Source organism: Theropithecus gelada, chromosome 19 (assembly GCF_003255815.1).
Source record: "Theropithecus gelada isolate Dixy chromosome 19, Tgel_1.0, whole genome shotgun sequence".
Classification (NCBI taxonomy): domain Eukaryota; kingdom Metazoa; phylum Chordata; class Mammalia; order Primates; family Cercopithecidae; genus Theropithecus; species Theropithecus gelada.
The window spans coordinates 25,243,904-25,257,666 of record NC_037687.1 but is presented as its reverse complement, the minus strand read 5'-3'; the positions used below and the strand labels follow the sequence as shown (position 1 = coordinate 25,257,666).

Below are 13,763 nucleotides of genomic sequence, written 5' to 3'. Positions count from 1 at the left end.
ACTCAAGATTCTCTCACTCATTCACTCAAGATGTGTTTCTCGAGCACTGACGTCATACCAGACCCAGCACACACGGGGTCTGTTAAGAATACTCTGAGCTGCAGGTAATGAAAACCCAACTACATTGGCTTGGACAAAGAAGGATCTGTTTTTCTCACAAAAGAAGTTGCAGATGCTGGCTTTCCTGCCCAGCGATCCATGGCGGCCGGGGCCTCTTCCGCTCTCTCACGCTTCCACCCTTGGCATGTGTGTGTTCACACTCACACTCCTCTCCCTGCCGCCTCGTGGGCCCCGTGGCTGCCCAAGTCCTGGGTTTGTTGTGAGTTGTTGACCACTTTGGAGAATCCCATCCCCTTTGACGTGTGAGTCGATACGTCGCATACCGATGAACACTCACTGCTGATGCTCCCATTTATGGGAGTTTCACTTCACGTGCGAGACCCGGCCGTTTGGTGTGTCCCCTCATGTGCGGCGGCCAAGCGTCCGTGGACTGAAACGCGCGCTTGTTCATCACAGACTGCTTTCCCTTTCGTTCTTTTCTGTGTTAGGGTTAGGGCGTTATTTCGACATGTGTAGGCAGGTTATGTTATCTCCACATTTCATTTCAGAACAGAAAAGAGGTGACCCACAGTATCTGGTGACAAGGGTGTGTTGGTTCTGATACGTTGAGAGCTGCTTGTCACACTTGTGACCGTGACTTGAGGCTCCGCCTCCCCAGCTCTTACACCCAGGCGCCCACGGGACCCAGCTCTGGACAGTAAGTGGGGCCAGAGCACATCCCACGTGTGTAAGCTGGTGGCTCCAAAACAAGCCAAAGGGTCACTGGTCACTGCCAGAGATGTTCCTGACCTGCCAGAGGAAAGGGTCCCTTGGCCTTCTCTGCTCTGTCCACACTCACGTCCCTAGTGATCTTGTCCCACCTACGGCTTTAAATCCCATCTGCTCCCTGATGACACCGGCCCAGATATCTCCCCTGAGTGTGGTCATGTTCGTTCATCCACCGCTTTCCTGGCTCCACGTGCATGTCTGCTAGCTTCCTACAGCCAGCGTAGCTGGGGGCACCATCCCCAAGCCGTTTCTACCAAGTGGGTGAGCGTTAGACACAGGGAGGTGCAGGGACTCGCCACAAGCGCACACAGCTGGAGAATATTTATCCAGGCCGCTAGAGAAGGGAGACACGCAGTCACAGCTGTCACCCTCGACACCCCTACCCACACTCTCCCCTGAAGGTCGGCAGCTGGAGTCCGTCCGGGCTGAGGCAGCCGAGAAGGGCGACGTGGGGCTGGTGGCCGAGAACAGCCGCAGCACCCAGAGGCTCATGCTGCCACCACCTCCGCTCACTGCTTCCGGGGTCTTCAGCAAGTTCCGTGACATCGCCAGGCTCACTGGCAGTGCTGTGAGTGGCGGGCTGCTCACCCCGGACCCTAGACATTTTGGGGACCTGAGGCCATGTGTGCATCAGGAAGGCTTCTGGGTAGACCATCGGCTGGGTCACTTCAGTTCTGCTTGTGGGGGGCACGGCTTCCTCTCCTCCTTTCTGCACCCAAGCCTAGGAGGTTCTCTCCAGAGTCTAGCAGACCCAATACCATGGCTGCCACATGACAGGACTCTAAATACTTCCTGGATAAAGGGAGAGGGAGGCAAGGAGAGCTAACTCGTTCTTACTGCTCTAAGAGTGGGCGGCCATGGGAGCTGGGACATGGGGATGGGGTGAGGGAAGGAGGGCAGGTGTTCCAAAATGCGGGGCAGCAGCGTGGCTGGTGGGGTGGAGGTGTGGTCCCTGCCTTCACCAGGCACTGACGGCTCTTCCCCCGACTCTCCAGTCCACAGCCAAGAAGATAGACATCATCAAAGGCCTCTTTGTGGCCTGCCGCCACTCAGAAGCCCGGTTCATCGCCAGGTGAGTGTGTGGGCCTGTGAGGCTGCGGAGGGGGACTGCAGACGCGGAGGTGAAAGGAGGGAGGGACTGGCAGCCGGAATCATCACGAATGCCCTGACCATCCTTGGACGAGAAAAGCACGAGCAGGAGACCTGGCCCCTGAAGAGTGGGAAGGGACACTGTTTCCTTTCTCAGGCCAGCTTCTGTCCCTTGGTAGTGCTGTCTAGAGAAGGCCCCTGGGCCCCTGTGGATGAGGTGTGCGGTAATTGATTAGTGAGGTCTGCCTCGGCCTGGGTACAGGCCCTGCAGCAGGAAGCCAGGATTTGTTTGCCATGACAGTGAGAGCAAAGCCATTGAGGGCTCACATCATGGAGCATTTCTTGGGTGCCCAGCCCTGTGCCACGTGCCTTATCAGTTCCTAGCAGCGACTCTGTGAGACTGTCTTGTTACCTTCACCTCCAGTTTATAGAAGGGGAAATGGAGACACGGGGAGGCAAATTAAGCCACTTGCCTCCTGCCACTGGCTCAAAGCAAGGACCATGCTGGGGTCCTGACCATCACAGTCACCAGGGCGGGCGCCAGGCTCAGTTCTCTCCCTGACTCACCCTGCTTGAGTCTCGCCAACCCCTCAGGGCAGCTGAGATGAGAGGTGCTGGTGCACCTACTTGTGCCCCTCCCCAGTCCATGCTAGCTGGCAGGATCACTACTGCCTGGCCTCAGTTTCCTCATCTGTCACATGGGGCTGTGTGATGTCTGGGGTCCCTTTCGGGCTCTGAAGATCCTTCTGGTTTTTGAGGAGAGGGTCTATACATGTCACGGTGGGATAGACCAGAGAAGGGAGGAGGCAAGATCGGGGAGGTGCAGACAAGCCCCCTTCCCTGGCCTGCTCTCTCCCCAGGTCCCTGAGTGGACGGCTACGCCTTGGGCTGGCAGAGCAGTCGGTGCTGGCCGCCCTCTCCCAGGCTGTGAGCCTCACGCCCCCAGGCCAAGGTGAGCTCCTGTGGCCCGTCACTGTGTCCCTCACTGGAGTTAAGTCGGGCTTCCCCCCTCCTCTTCAGAGGCCCATGCCTGCCCCTTCCCCAGCGGGCCCCTGCCATCCCAGGCTCCTCTCCTCTGCGGGGGAGCGTCTTGGGCTGCGGCATCTGCATTCCTTGCCATACAGCAAACCACCCACTGTGCACCCTGGTGTAGCCAAGGACATGAGCACCTTCCAAAGCCTCTGGTGGGTCTTTTCTTAGAATTCCCACCAGCCGTGGTGGATGCTGGGAAGGGCAAGACAGCAGAGGCCAGAAAGACGTGGCTGGAGGAGCAAGGCATGATCCTGAAGCAGACATTCTGGTGAGAGCTGGGCCGTGGGCAGAGTTGCCATGGGCTGTGGGCAGAGTGCCAGGGATGGGGTGGAGCCAGAGGAGCAGTGGGCGGGGCCGGTAAGTGATGGACGGGCATCACTAGTGCGGTCATGGGGTGACTGAGAGCAGAGGTGGTGATCTAGACAAGACTGGTGCTTGGCATAAGGTTGATGACAAAGATCAGGAGGGTGGCAAACAGTGAAGGGTCAGTGACCCTAGGAGAGGTATAGAAGACGCTGACAGCGTCCGGGCACAGTGGCTCACGCCTGTAATCCCAGCACTTGGGAGCCCGAGGTGGGCAGATCTCTTGAGGTGAGGAGTTTGAGACCAGCCTGGCCAACATGGTGAAACCCAGTCTCTACTAAAAATACAAAAATTAGCCTGTAATCCCAGCTACTTGGGGGGCTGAGGCACGAGAATCATTTGAACCCGGGAGTCGGAGGCTGCCGTGAGCTGAGATCACGCCACTGCATTCCAGCCTGGGCAACAGAGTGAGACTCTGTCTTAAAAAAAAAGAAAAGAAAAACGCTGACAGCAAGGGAGGGCAGCTGGCATCATGAGGTTTCCAAGTTCCAGACAGGGCTGTGCGTGTAGAAAGGCCTCAAGGGACCCTGAGAGGAGCAGGTGACTGGTACATGGTGAAGGGTCCTGAGAGTCATGGAGAAGACATTGGGCTCCAGAGAGAGCTGTGTGGAGGGACCTAGGACAGCAGCTGACCCAGGGCTGGTGACTCCAAGATCCTGACTGCCCCAGAGAGGATGTCCGAGGCAGGAGGGCCGATGGCAGTTCCACGGATGCCCTCAGAGCACCTGCTATGGGCCAGGCAGAGCAGACAGCGGTGAACAAGGCCCAGTAGAGCTCCCAGGCCCGGGCAGCAAGCTCAACCCAGCCTGCACGTGGGGCTCTACCGGCTGCTGACCTCAGGCCTACCCCACACCAGCTACATCAGAATCTTTGTAGGTGGAGCCTGGCCTTGAAAACCGTTATTTATTTGTCTATTATTTTTTTTTTTGAGATGGAGTCTCACCCTGTCATCCAGGCTGGAGTGTAGCGGCACAATCTTGGCTCACTGCAACTTCTGCCTCCAGGGTTCGAGCGATCCTCCTGCCTCAGTCTCCTGAGTAGCTGGGACCACAGGCGCGTTACCACCACCCCTGGCTAACTTCTGTGTTTTTAGTAAAGACGGGATTTCACCATGTTGGCTAGGCTGGTCTTGAACTCCTGGGCTCAAGTGATGTACCCGCCTTGGCCTCCCAGAGTGCTGGGACTACAGGCATGAGTCACCGTGCCTGGCCAAAAACCTTTTTTTAAAAACTATATTCTCGAGTAGTCTCACGTGTAGCCCGAGTAGAGAATCGCTGGTCTCATGGTGACAGACAGGGAACAGGGGCAGGGCCAGACTAAGGGAGACAAGGTAACAGATAGTGACGCCAAGGGAGAGCACAGAGACAGGGTGGCAAGAGGAGTTTGGCACGTGGTGACTGAGGTGGGCAGAGGTATCCAGGAGGCCAGTTTTTTGGGAGCAGGCCGAGCTCTCTTTCCAAACTGTGTGAGTTCTAGAAAGGCTTCCTCTATCTTGTTCTCACCCTCCACCCCAGCGAGGTGCCCGACCTGGACCGAATTATCCCCGTGCTGCTGGAGCATGGCCTGGAACGTCTCCCGGAGCACTGCAAGCTGAGCCCAGGTACAGACCCCAGGGGCGCTGAGAGCAGCCCTGCCCCTTCCTGAGTCGGTGTGAGGACGGCCATTGTAGGCGCCCCTCTCAGAACCTGCAGGGTCCTCTCCCCGACCAAAACCGAATGCTCTTCCCTGGTGCTGAAACCCACTGCTTTTCTCCTTGGAATTTCCCCAGTTTCCCCTTCTGGAGTAGACAGGGTGTAGGCGACGCTGCTGTGATAAACAGGAGCTGGGCGTGGTGGCGTGTGCCTGTAATCCCAGCTACTCAGGAGGCTGAGGTGGGAAGATCGCTTGAGCCCAGGAGTTCAAGGCTGCAGTGAGCCGTCGTCGCGCCACTGCCCTCCAGCTGGGCGACAGAGTGAGACAATAAATAAGTAAATAAAAATGGGCCAGAATGCAGTGGGTCAGGCAAGATAGAATCTCTTTCTCTCACACATAAATGTCCAGAGCAAGGGAGGTGGACAGGGAAGGTACAGGTGTGCAGCTGTGACCCAGGGATGACCCAGGCACCCAGGTTCCTGTGTCTTGTCCCTCTGTCCTCCAAAGATTGTCACCGTAGTGTCTGTGATCAAATGTGGCTCACTTCCCTGTTCTAATTATAGGAGGAGGGACGCAGAGGAGGGAAGGGAGGCAACCAGATTCCTTGCAAGGATGTCAGCCAGACATTGCACATGCTGCGTGGGTTCCAATCACATGGCCTTTCCCAGCTGCAAGGAAGGCTGGAGGCTGTAGTCCCAAGTGGGAGGCTAGGTCCCTTTCTAAAACGTGGGAGGCTTCGTGACTGAATAGCAAGGAAGGAGAATGGTCCTGGGGCCCGTTAGCAGTTCTCCTCGCCATGTTTCCCCTCTAATCCATTGCCTTCCCTCTCCTCTAACTCACTCTCCTCCTCTCCCAGGGATTCCCCTGAAACCAATGTTGGCCCATCCCACGCGGGGCGTCAGTGAGGTCCTGAAACACTTCGAGGAGGCAGCTTTCACCTGCGAATACAAATACGATGGGCAGAGGGCACAGGTATGGGGAGTGGGACATATCCCTTCCACAGACAGGAGAACGTCAAAGAGCAGGGGCGGGGGGTCACTGATGCCTGAGCTCCAAGCCAGCCTGCAGTACAGACTGCCCAGCTGCCCTCGCTCGTCCCTCTGGGCTTCAGCATCCGCCTCCATGCAGTGGATGCGGCTTTTGTTTTGTTTTGTTTTGCTTTTTAAGACAGAGTCTCACTCTGTCACTCAGGCTGGAGTGCATTGGCATGATTTCGGCTCACTGCAACCTCCGCCTCCCGGGTTCAAGTGATTCTCCTGCCTCAGGCTTCCAAGTAGCTGGGATTACAGGCGCACACCACCACGCCCAGCTAATTTTTGTATTTTTAGTAGGAATAGGGTTTCACTGTGTTAGCCAGGATGGTCTTGATCTCTTGACCTCGTGATCCACCCACCTCTGCCTCCCAAAATGCTGGGATTACAGCTGTGAGCCATCACACCCAACCTGTAGAGTGTGGTCTTAACTACCTCACTGGCTTATCCAAAGCGACAATCATCCAGAATCCTGACCGATGATAGTGGGAGCTCATGAAATGTGGGCTCCACTGATGCTGCTGGTGGATGTGTTCATTTCAACAGCTGTTCTGGGAGGTGCCCACATGAGCCCTTCATGCTGTGTTGTGCATTGTGTCCTGTGATCCAGGGTCTCAGGTGTCCTTGGTCCTGGGGTCTGTAAGAATGGGTTATGTCTCTTCTGTCCTGGCAGGTGTGGGGCCTTCGCTCCTGGGGATAGGTAAGCAAGCGAAGTGGGTGGATGCCACAGGGCTCGGGTCAGTTACAGGAAGTGGACCCCTGAGGAGACCAGCCCGGCTAACATGGTGAAACCCCATCTCTGCTAAAACTACAAAAATGAGCCAGTGTGGTGGCGGGTGCCTGTGATCCCAGCTACTCGGGAGGCTGAGGCAGGAGAATCGCTTGAACACGGGAGGCGGAGGTTGCAGTGAGCCAAGATCGCACCACTGCACTACAGCCTCCACGATACAGTGAGACTCCATCTTAAAAAAAAAAAAAAAAAAGACAAGGGTGGATCCAGTAGACACAGGATCACACAGATGGATCTCCAAAATAGTGTTGAGAAAAAAGACATAAGATGATTTATGATAGTGACAATGATTTCTTGACAACTGTTCCTTGAAATAATAACATACATACAAGATACTATATATGCAGCCCTGCTTAATGGCTGTGACCAGACTGTCTTAAAATAAATAGACATAGAGGGTGGGCGCAGTCGCTCATGCCTATAATCCCAGCACTTTGGGAGGCCAAGGTGGGCAGATCACCTGAGGTCGGAAGTTTGAGATCAGCCTGGCCAACATGGTGAAACCCCGTCTCTACTAAAAATACAAAAATTAGCCAGGCGTGGTGGTGGGCTCCTGTAATCCCAGCTCCTTGGGAGGCTGAGGCGGGAGACTCTGTTGAACCCGGGAGGTGGAGGTTGCAGTGAGCAGAGATTGCACCACTGCACTCCAGCCTGGGTGAGACTCCGCCTCAAAAAAAAAAAAATCAGAATGAGATCTAGAGCATAATGACATTTAAACAAATCAGCACCCACACGCAGCAAGGTGCACGTGCTTACATGGGGAGAGGTGTAGGGTTGGAAATGAAGAAGAAAATGATGGCAGGAGCTTCCAGAGACAGGGCTGGGAGGTGCTGTTGGTACTGAGGAGATGATTCGCTCAAGTCTCCACACTAGTTCCTCCTCCAGAGCTTCCAGAACCTTCTACCAGTGCAGGTGGGGTCAGAAGAAAAAGGTGAGGCCGCATGAGGGGACTCAGCTGATTTCCCCTCCCTTCTCCCATCGTGACAGATCCACGCCCTGGAAGGTGGGGAGGTGAAGATCTTCAGCAGGAATCAGGAAGACAACACTGGAAAGTACCCGGACATCATCAGCCGCATCCCCAAGGTGGGCGTCTGCCACGCACTTGCACTCTGCCACGGGCTGTGGTCAGGGGTGCAAAGACCTGAGGGCAGTCTAGGCCAGCGTGGCACAGTGCGGGGTTTATTGGGAGGAGATCAGATTGCGTTTGGCTGCAAATGACGGAGCACTCAGTCCTGCGCGGTGTACGCCGATAGGATTTTTTTCTCACATCTAGAGGTGGGCACCCCAGCACTGACTTGGCTGAGCACTGATGTCCCCCTGAACCCAGCTCATCACTACCTCTATCCCCTGCTGTCCGTGGCTGGTTGGCTTTTAGTGCCGATGCTTGTCCCCTTAGAGTTTCCCAAACAGATGTCACTCTTCCAGACAGAAAGAGGGAAAAGGGATTCTGGCTTGAGTTAACACTTTCCTGGACACCTCCCACCCACACCCGCTCCCCTGCCGTGGACTCCAGCTGGGAGTCACTGTCCAGCACCGAGTTCTGTGGCCACCTTAGTGCAGCAAAGCCTCGAAAAGCCGGAGTCTAACTCTGCAGCCTCTCTGGTCAGGAACGCAGGGAGAGGAAGTCAGGACGAGTGTAGACGGGGCCAGCCTGCGGATAGGCCCCGAGTCTCAGAGAGAGAGTCATACAGAGCTGGGCCTCACAGGCCCCAGAGCTGGGGGCTTCTCTGCACCCAATGGGGGTCTTGTGCCTGTTCAAGGAGTCCTCCGTCAAAGAGCCTTTCTCTTTGCCTGCCCCTAATTCAATAGGAAATAGGCTATTTCAGAAAGCAGGGGGCACAGTGGCCAGCTTTCTGCCTGTTAGAGACAGTGACGGCGAGAGGCACAGCTGAGTGCGTGCATTAGGGGAGCTCCTGTTCAGTGCCAAGCACTGTTTTTTAAATCGATTTTCTTAAGGTGTAATTTCCCTAAAAGTTAGTGATTTTCAGTGTGCACTATGCTGTTTCATTAATTTTGAAAAGTTCATACGCCCAAGTAACCAACAACCCAATGAACGTATAAAATATTTCCACATTCTCATCATTCTAACATATTTCCTCTGGGCGTGGTGGCTCACACCTGTAATCCCAGCACTTTGGGAGGCTGAGGCAGGTGGATCACCTGAGGTCAGGAGTTCAAGACCAGCCTGGCCAACATGGTGAAACCCCGTCTCTACTAAAAATACAAAAATTAGCAGGGCATGGTGGGCGAGTCCCTGTAATCCCAGCTACTCGGGAGGCTGGGGCATGAGAATGGCTTGAACCCAGGAGGCGGAGGTTGTAGTGAGCCGAGATTGTACCACCATACTCCAGCCTGGGTGACAGACTCCGTCTCAAAAAAATAAAAAATCAAATACTTCCTCATGTCCCTGGCCAAGCGAGGCCGCCTCCTGTGCCCCATACCGTGCATGCGCCAGAGGCAACCCCAGGTCTGCTTTTTTGTCGCCACAGGTTGGTTTTGTCTGTTCTAGAGCTTCCTGTCAGTGGTATAATACGGCACTAGTCTCTTGCATCTGGCTGCTTTTGCTCATTCGTTCAGCAGGTATTTAGTGGGCATCTGCTCCGAGCTAGGCCCTTTGCTGGAGACTGGGAGCGTAACAGGCCTGCCATGGTCTCTGCCCTCACTGAGCTCATAGCCCAGTAGAGCAGGCAGACTTTCACCAGGGAGTCCTGCAGTTAGTTGGCTCTGTAATTATACGTGGAGATCCGGGTTCTGTGGGAAAGGACCAGCATTCTGTGAGCCTATGTAAGAAACAGGCCTGGCTGGGCTCAGTGGCTCACTCCTGTAATCCTAGCACTTTGGGAGACCAAGGCAGGCAAATCACTTGAGGTTAGGGGTTCGAGACCAGGCTGGCCAACATGGCAAAATCCTGACTCTACTAAAAATACAAAAATTAGCCGGGTGTGGTGGCACGCACCTGTAGTCCCAGCTATTTGGGAGGTTGAGGCAGGAGAATCACTTGAGCCTGGGAGACACAGGCTGCACTGAGCGGAGATTGCACCACTGCACGCCAGGCTGGGTGACAGAGGGAGACTCTGTCTCAAAAAAGAAAGAGAAGAGGAGAGACCGGGCGTGGTGGCTCACACCTGTAATCCCAGCACTTTGGGAGGCTGAAGCGGCTGGATCAGTTGAGGTCAGGAGTTCAAGACTAGCCTGGCCAACATGGTGAAACCCCGTTTCTACGAAAATACAAAAAGTAGCCAGGCGTGGTGGCATGTGCCTGTAATCCCAGCTACTCAGGAGGCTGAGGCAGGAGAATTGCTTGAGCCTGGGAGGTGGAGGTTGCAGTGAGCTGAGATCATGCCACTGCACTGCAGCCTGGGCGACAGAGCGAGACTGTCTCAAAAAGAAAAGAAAAGAAACAGGCTTGGCTTAGACTTGGTGCCAGGGAAGCTCCCTGGCTCCAGGATACAACATGAATGCTGCCCCGGCTTGGGCAACACAGTGTTCCCTTGAGGGAAAAGAAGGCCTCCCAGTGGAGGAGACGGACGGGGCAGGCATTCTAGAGGGAACGGCATATGCAAAGGCCCAGTGGTGGAAGAGGCATCGTCCATTTGTTTGAGAAACAGAGAGGCTCACATGCTGGGGCGAAGAGAGGCTGAGGGGGCCAGGCGAGGCGAGGGACGACCCAGGCTGACCTAGGAGAGTCCTCACAGCTTTGGGGAATCATGGGGATGGTTTTTAGTAGGGAGGTGCTTTGATCGGATTTGGGGCTTGCCAGTGTCACCCTGGCCGCTATGGGGAAGCTGGATTGGAGGGGGTCGGTGCAGGACAGGGAAGCCCAGTAGGCTGGGCTGAGCAGGGAGGCGGTGGGAAGTGGACAGCTTAGGAAATCATCAAGTCCACTAGGGAACTGAATGTGGGTGACAGAAGGAGGGAGATGACAAGAGCTCCTGGGTTTCCAGCTTGTGGGACCAAATATTACATTCTCAGAAACGTTAGTTTCTGTCTCCTCTTGGTGGGAACAAGAGAAAAGCATCTGTGCGCATGTGCTGCCTCTTTGTTAGTGCATCTTGAGAGCTGCAGAAGAAAAGGGGAATTTATCTCCCCGTGTTTGTCTTTCCACCTCATCCTCCACCTCTCACAGGCCCTGGTCTCTCCCTTCACTTTTCAGATTAAACTCCCATCGGTCACATCCTTCATCCTGGACACCGAAGCCGTAGCTTGGGACCGGGAAAAGAAGCAGATCCAGCCATTCCAAGTGCTCACCACCCGCAAACGCAAGGTAGCATCACCCGCTCCACTGCCTGCCAAGGCCCCGTACTTCCTCATCTTCCACCCAGTCCTGGCTGCGGGTCCTGCCCAGTGCCCAGAAGGGCAGAGTGTCAGCCTGGATGCAGTTCTTTCAGCCTTCTGCAGAATGGCTGCCACAGCTCCAGCCATCACATTCTCATCCCAGCATCCCAAGTAGGAAGAGGGGAAGGCCCTTTTCCTGCATCTCTGTTGTTTCACTATGAAAGATCTGTTCGGGAAACCCCTACAGGTTTCCCCTTTTCCATCTCATTGGCCAGAACTGTGCCATGTCACTGCCATTAGCTGCAGAAAAGGCTGGGAGAGCAAATATCTGGTGAAGGGAAGTGAGGTTGTCGGAATTAGCTGAGAGCCGTTACAATCCAGCACCTGGAACCAGCAGCATGGCTGCCCTCACAGATGGGCAGCCAGTTAGGTGCGGCGAGAGGGAGACCAGTAGGTGCATGCTGTTGGCCTCAGGCCCAGCACCCTGTCTCACCTTCCTGCACTCACAAACTCCATTGTGCCCCAACCCAGGAAGTGGATGCGTCCGAGATCCAGGTGCAGGTGTGTTTGTACGCCTTCGACCTCATCTACCTCAATGGAGAGGTGAGTCCCGGCTTCCTGTCCAGGGGCAACTGAGGGGTGACGGGGTGGGATGTGAGTCTGGCAGCTGCCAGTCTGACTTCCATTTCCGACTCTGCCACTTCACACGGCCAGGAGGCCACACTTGGGCAGGAGTTCTCAAAGTGTGGTCTGAGGACCCCTGAGGTTCCTTAAGATTCTTTCAAGGACATCTTCGACGTCCCTCTGTTTCCAACTCCACGTTGGCGTGAGGTGGATCTTCCTCAGGTCCTGCCACCAGAACAGCGTGTTGCAGAAGCACGCAGGAGAATCCAGCCTCTATGAAGCCAGATATTAGAGGATTTGCAAAGTGTAAAATAATGCCTCTAGTCTCACCAATTTTTCAAAACATAGGTTATGTTTCATCAAAATATGTTATTTAGAGCCAGGCACTGTGGCTCACGCCTGTAATCCCAGCCTTTTGGAAGGCGGGAGGATCGCTTGAGCCCAGGAGTTCAAGACCAGCCTGGGCAATATAGAAAGACCCTGTGTCTATTTAAAAAAAAAAAATTTAATATTATTTGGATTAGCATATTGGATTTATTTGTTTAATTTCTCATTTTAAATTTCTAATATGGTGTAACTATAATATTGTGTAACCCACATTAACAAGCTCTATGGAGTGAGTCTTGAAAAATTTTTGTTTTTGTTTTTGTTTTGAGACGGAGTCTTGCTCTGTCACCCAGGCTGGAGTGCAGTGGCGCGATCTGAGTCTTGAATAATTTTTTTTCGAGATGGAGTCTCGCTCTGTTGCCAGGCTGGAGGGCAGTGGTGCAATCTCAGCTCGCTACAACCGCCTCCTCCCAGGTTCCAGCGGTTCTCCTGCCTCAGCCTCCCAAGTAGCTGGGATTACAGATGTGCGCCACCACGCCCAGCTAATTTTTGTATTTTTAGTAGAGACGGGGTTTTGCCATGTTGGCCAGACTGGTCTCGAACGCTTGACCTCAGGTGATCTGCCCCCCCCTTGGCCTCTTAAATTGCTGGGATTACAGGCGTGAGCTCCCGCGCCTGGCCTTGAATAACTTTTAAGAGTGTAAAGAGGTCTCAAGAAAGGAAAGTTTGAGAATGCCTTGCTTTGGGGTATCAGGAATCTGGAGCCAGGCCACATGCCTTCAGATCTCAGCCCTCCCTTCCTAGCTGCGTGGCTGCAGATGAATGACTCAGCTTCCCTGTGTGTCAGTTTCCTGATCTACAGTAAAGAGTTAACAGTGGCAGGTGCCTCATCTGTTAGGGTGAGTGCTAACTGGTAGGACAGGGGTGTGGAACTCAGTAGCTAGTACATGGAAGCTTTCAAAAGAAATTTAACTGCAATCAGGCCGGGCGTGGTGGCTCACGCCTGTAATCCCAGCACTTTGGGAGGCTGAGGCGGGCGGATCACTTGAGGTGGAGAGTTCTAGACCAGCCTGACGAACATGGAGAAATCCCGCCTCTACTAAAAATACCAAAAAAAAAAAAAAAAAAAAGTAGCTAAGCATGGTGGCACATGCCTGTAATCCCAGCTACTTGGGGGGCTGAGGCAGGAGAATTGCATGAACCCGGGAGGCGGAGGTTGCGTTGAGCTCAGATCGTGCCATTGCACTCCAGCCTGGGCAACAAGAGTGAAACTCCTCAAAAAAAAAAAAAAAAAAAAAGCTGCAATCATCATCATCCCAGATAATCTTTCTTTCTTTTTTTTTTTTTTGAGACAGAGTCTCGCCCTGTTGCTGGAGTGCAGTGGCAGGATCTCGGCTCGCTGCAACCTCCACTTCCTGGGTTCAAGCAATCGCTCTACCTCAGCCTCCCGAGTAGCTGGGACTATAGGCATGCACCACCACACAGGGCTAATTTTTGCATTTTAGTAGAGATGGGGTTTCACCATGTTGGCCAGGATGGTCTTGATTTCCTGACCTCGTGATCTGCCCTCCTTGGCCTCCCAAAGTGCTGGGATTACAGGCGTGAGCCACCGCGCCCGGCCCATACCAGATAATCTTTGACAATCTGGTAGATGAACAATGATCTTGTGATAACTTGATAACTTCCATCTTATTAATGAATATTGATTATCAGTCATCTTTTCAGATTGTTGGCCGCGTGCATTTGTTCTGTGACTTACCTGCGCATGTCTT

The 13,763-nt window shown here is 54.1% G+C and overlaps 1 protein-coding gene across 8 annotated transcripts in view; it reads left to right on the top strand.

Annotated features, from left to right (window-relative positions):
- The window catches only part of LIG1 (DNA ligase 1), a 52,092-nt gene that overhangs the window by 26,797 nt on the left and 11,532 nt on the right, over positions 1-13,763 (top strand). For all 8 annotated transcript variants that reach the window (XR_003116835.1, XR_003116834.1, XR_003116833.1 and 5 more), the window contains 9 exons: positions 1,230-1,396; positions 1,824-1,900; positions 2,778-2,869; positions 3,118-3,217; positions 4,827-4,912; positions 5,801-5,916; positions 7,753-7,848; positions 10,919-11,029; positions 11,572-11,643. Coding sequence is in view for 5 of the 8 variants with exons in the window: in XM_025366532.1 (XP_025222317.1) it covers positions 1,230-1,396; positions 1,824-1,900; positions 2,778-2,869; positions 3,118-3,217; positions 4,827-4,912; positions 5,801-5,916; positions 7,753-7,848; positions 10,919-11,029; positions 11,572-11,643 (917 nt within the window). In the remaining 3 variants the exon portion in view is untranslated. The remainder of the gene's footprint in view (positions 1-1,229; positions 1,397-1,823; positions 1,901-2,777; positions 2,870-3,117; positions 3,218-4,826; positions 4,913-5,800; positions 5,917-7,752; positions 7,849-10,918; positions 11,030-11,571; positions 11,644-13,763) is intronic.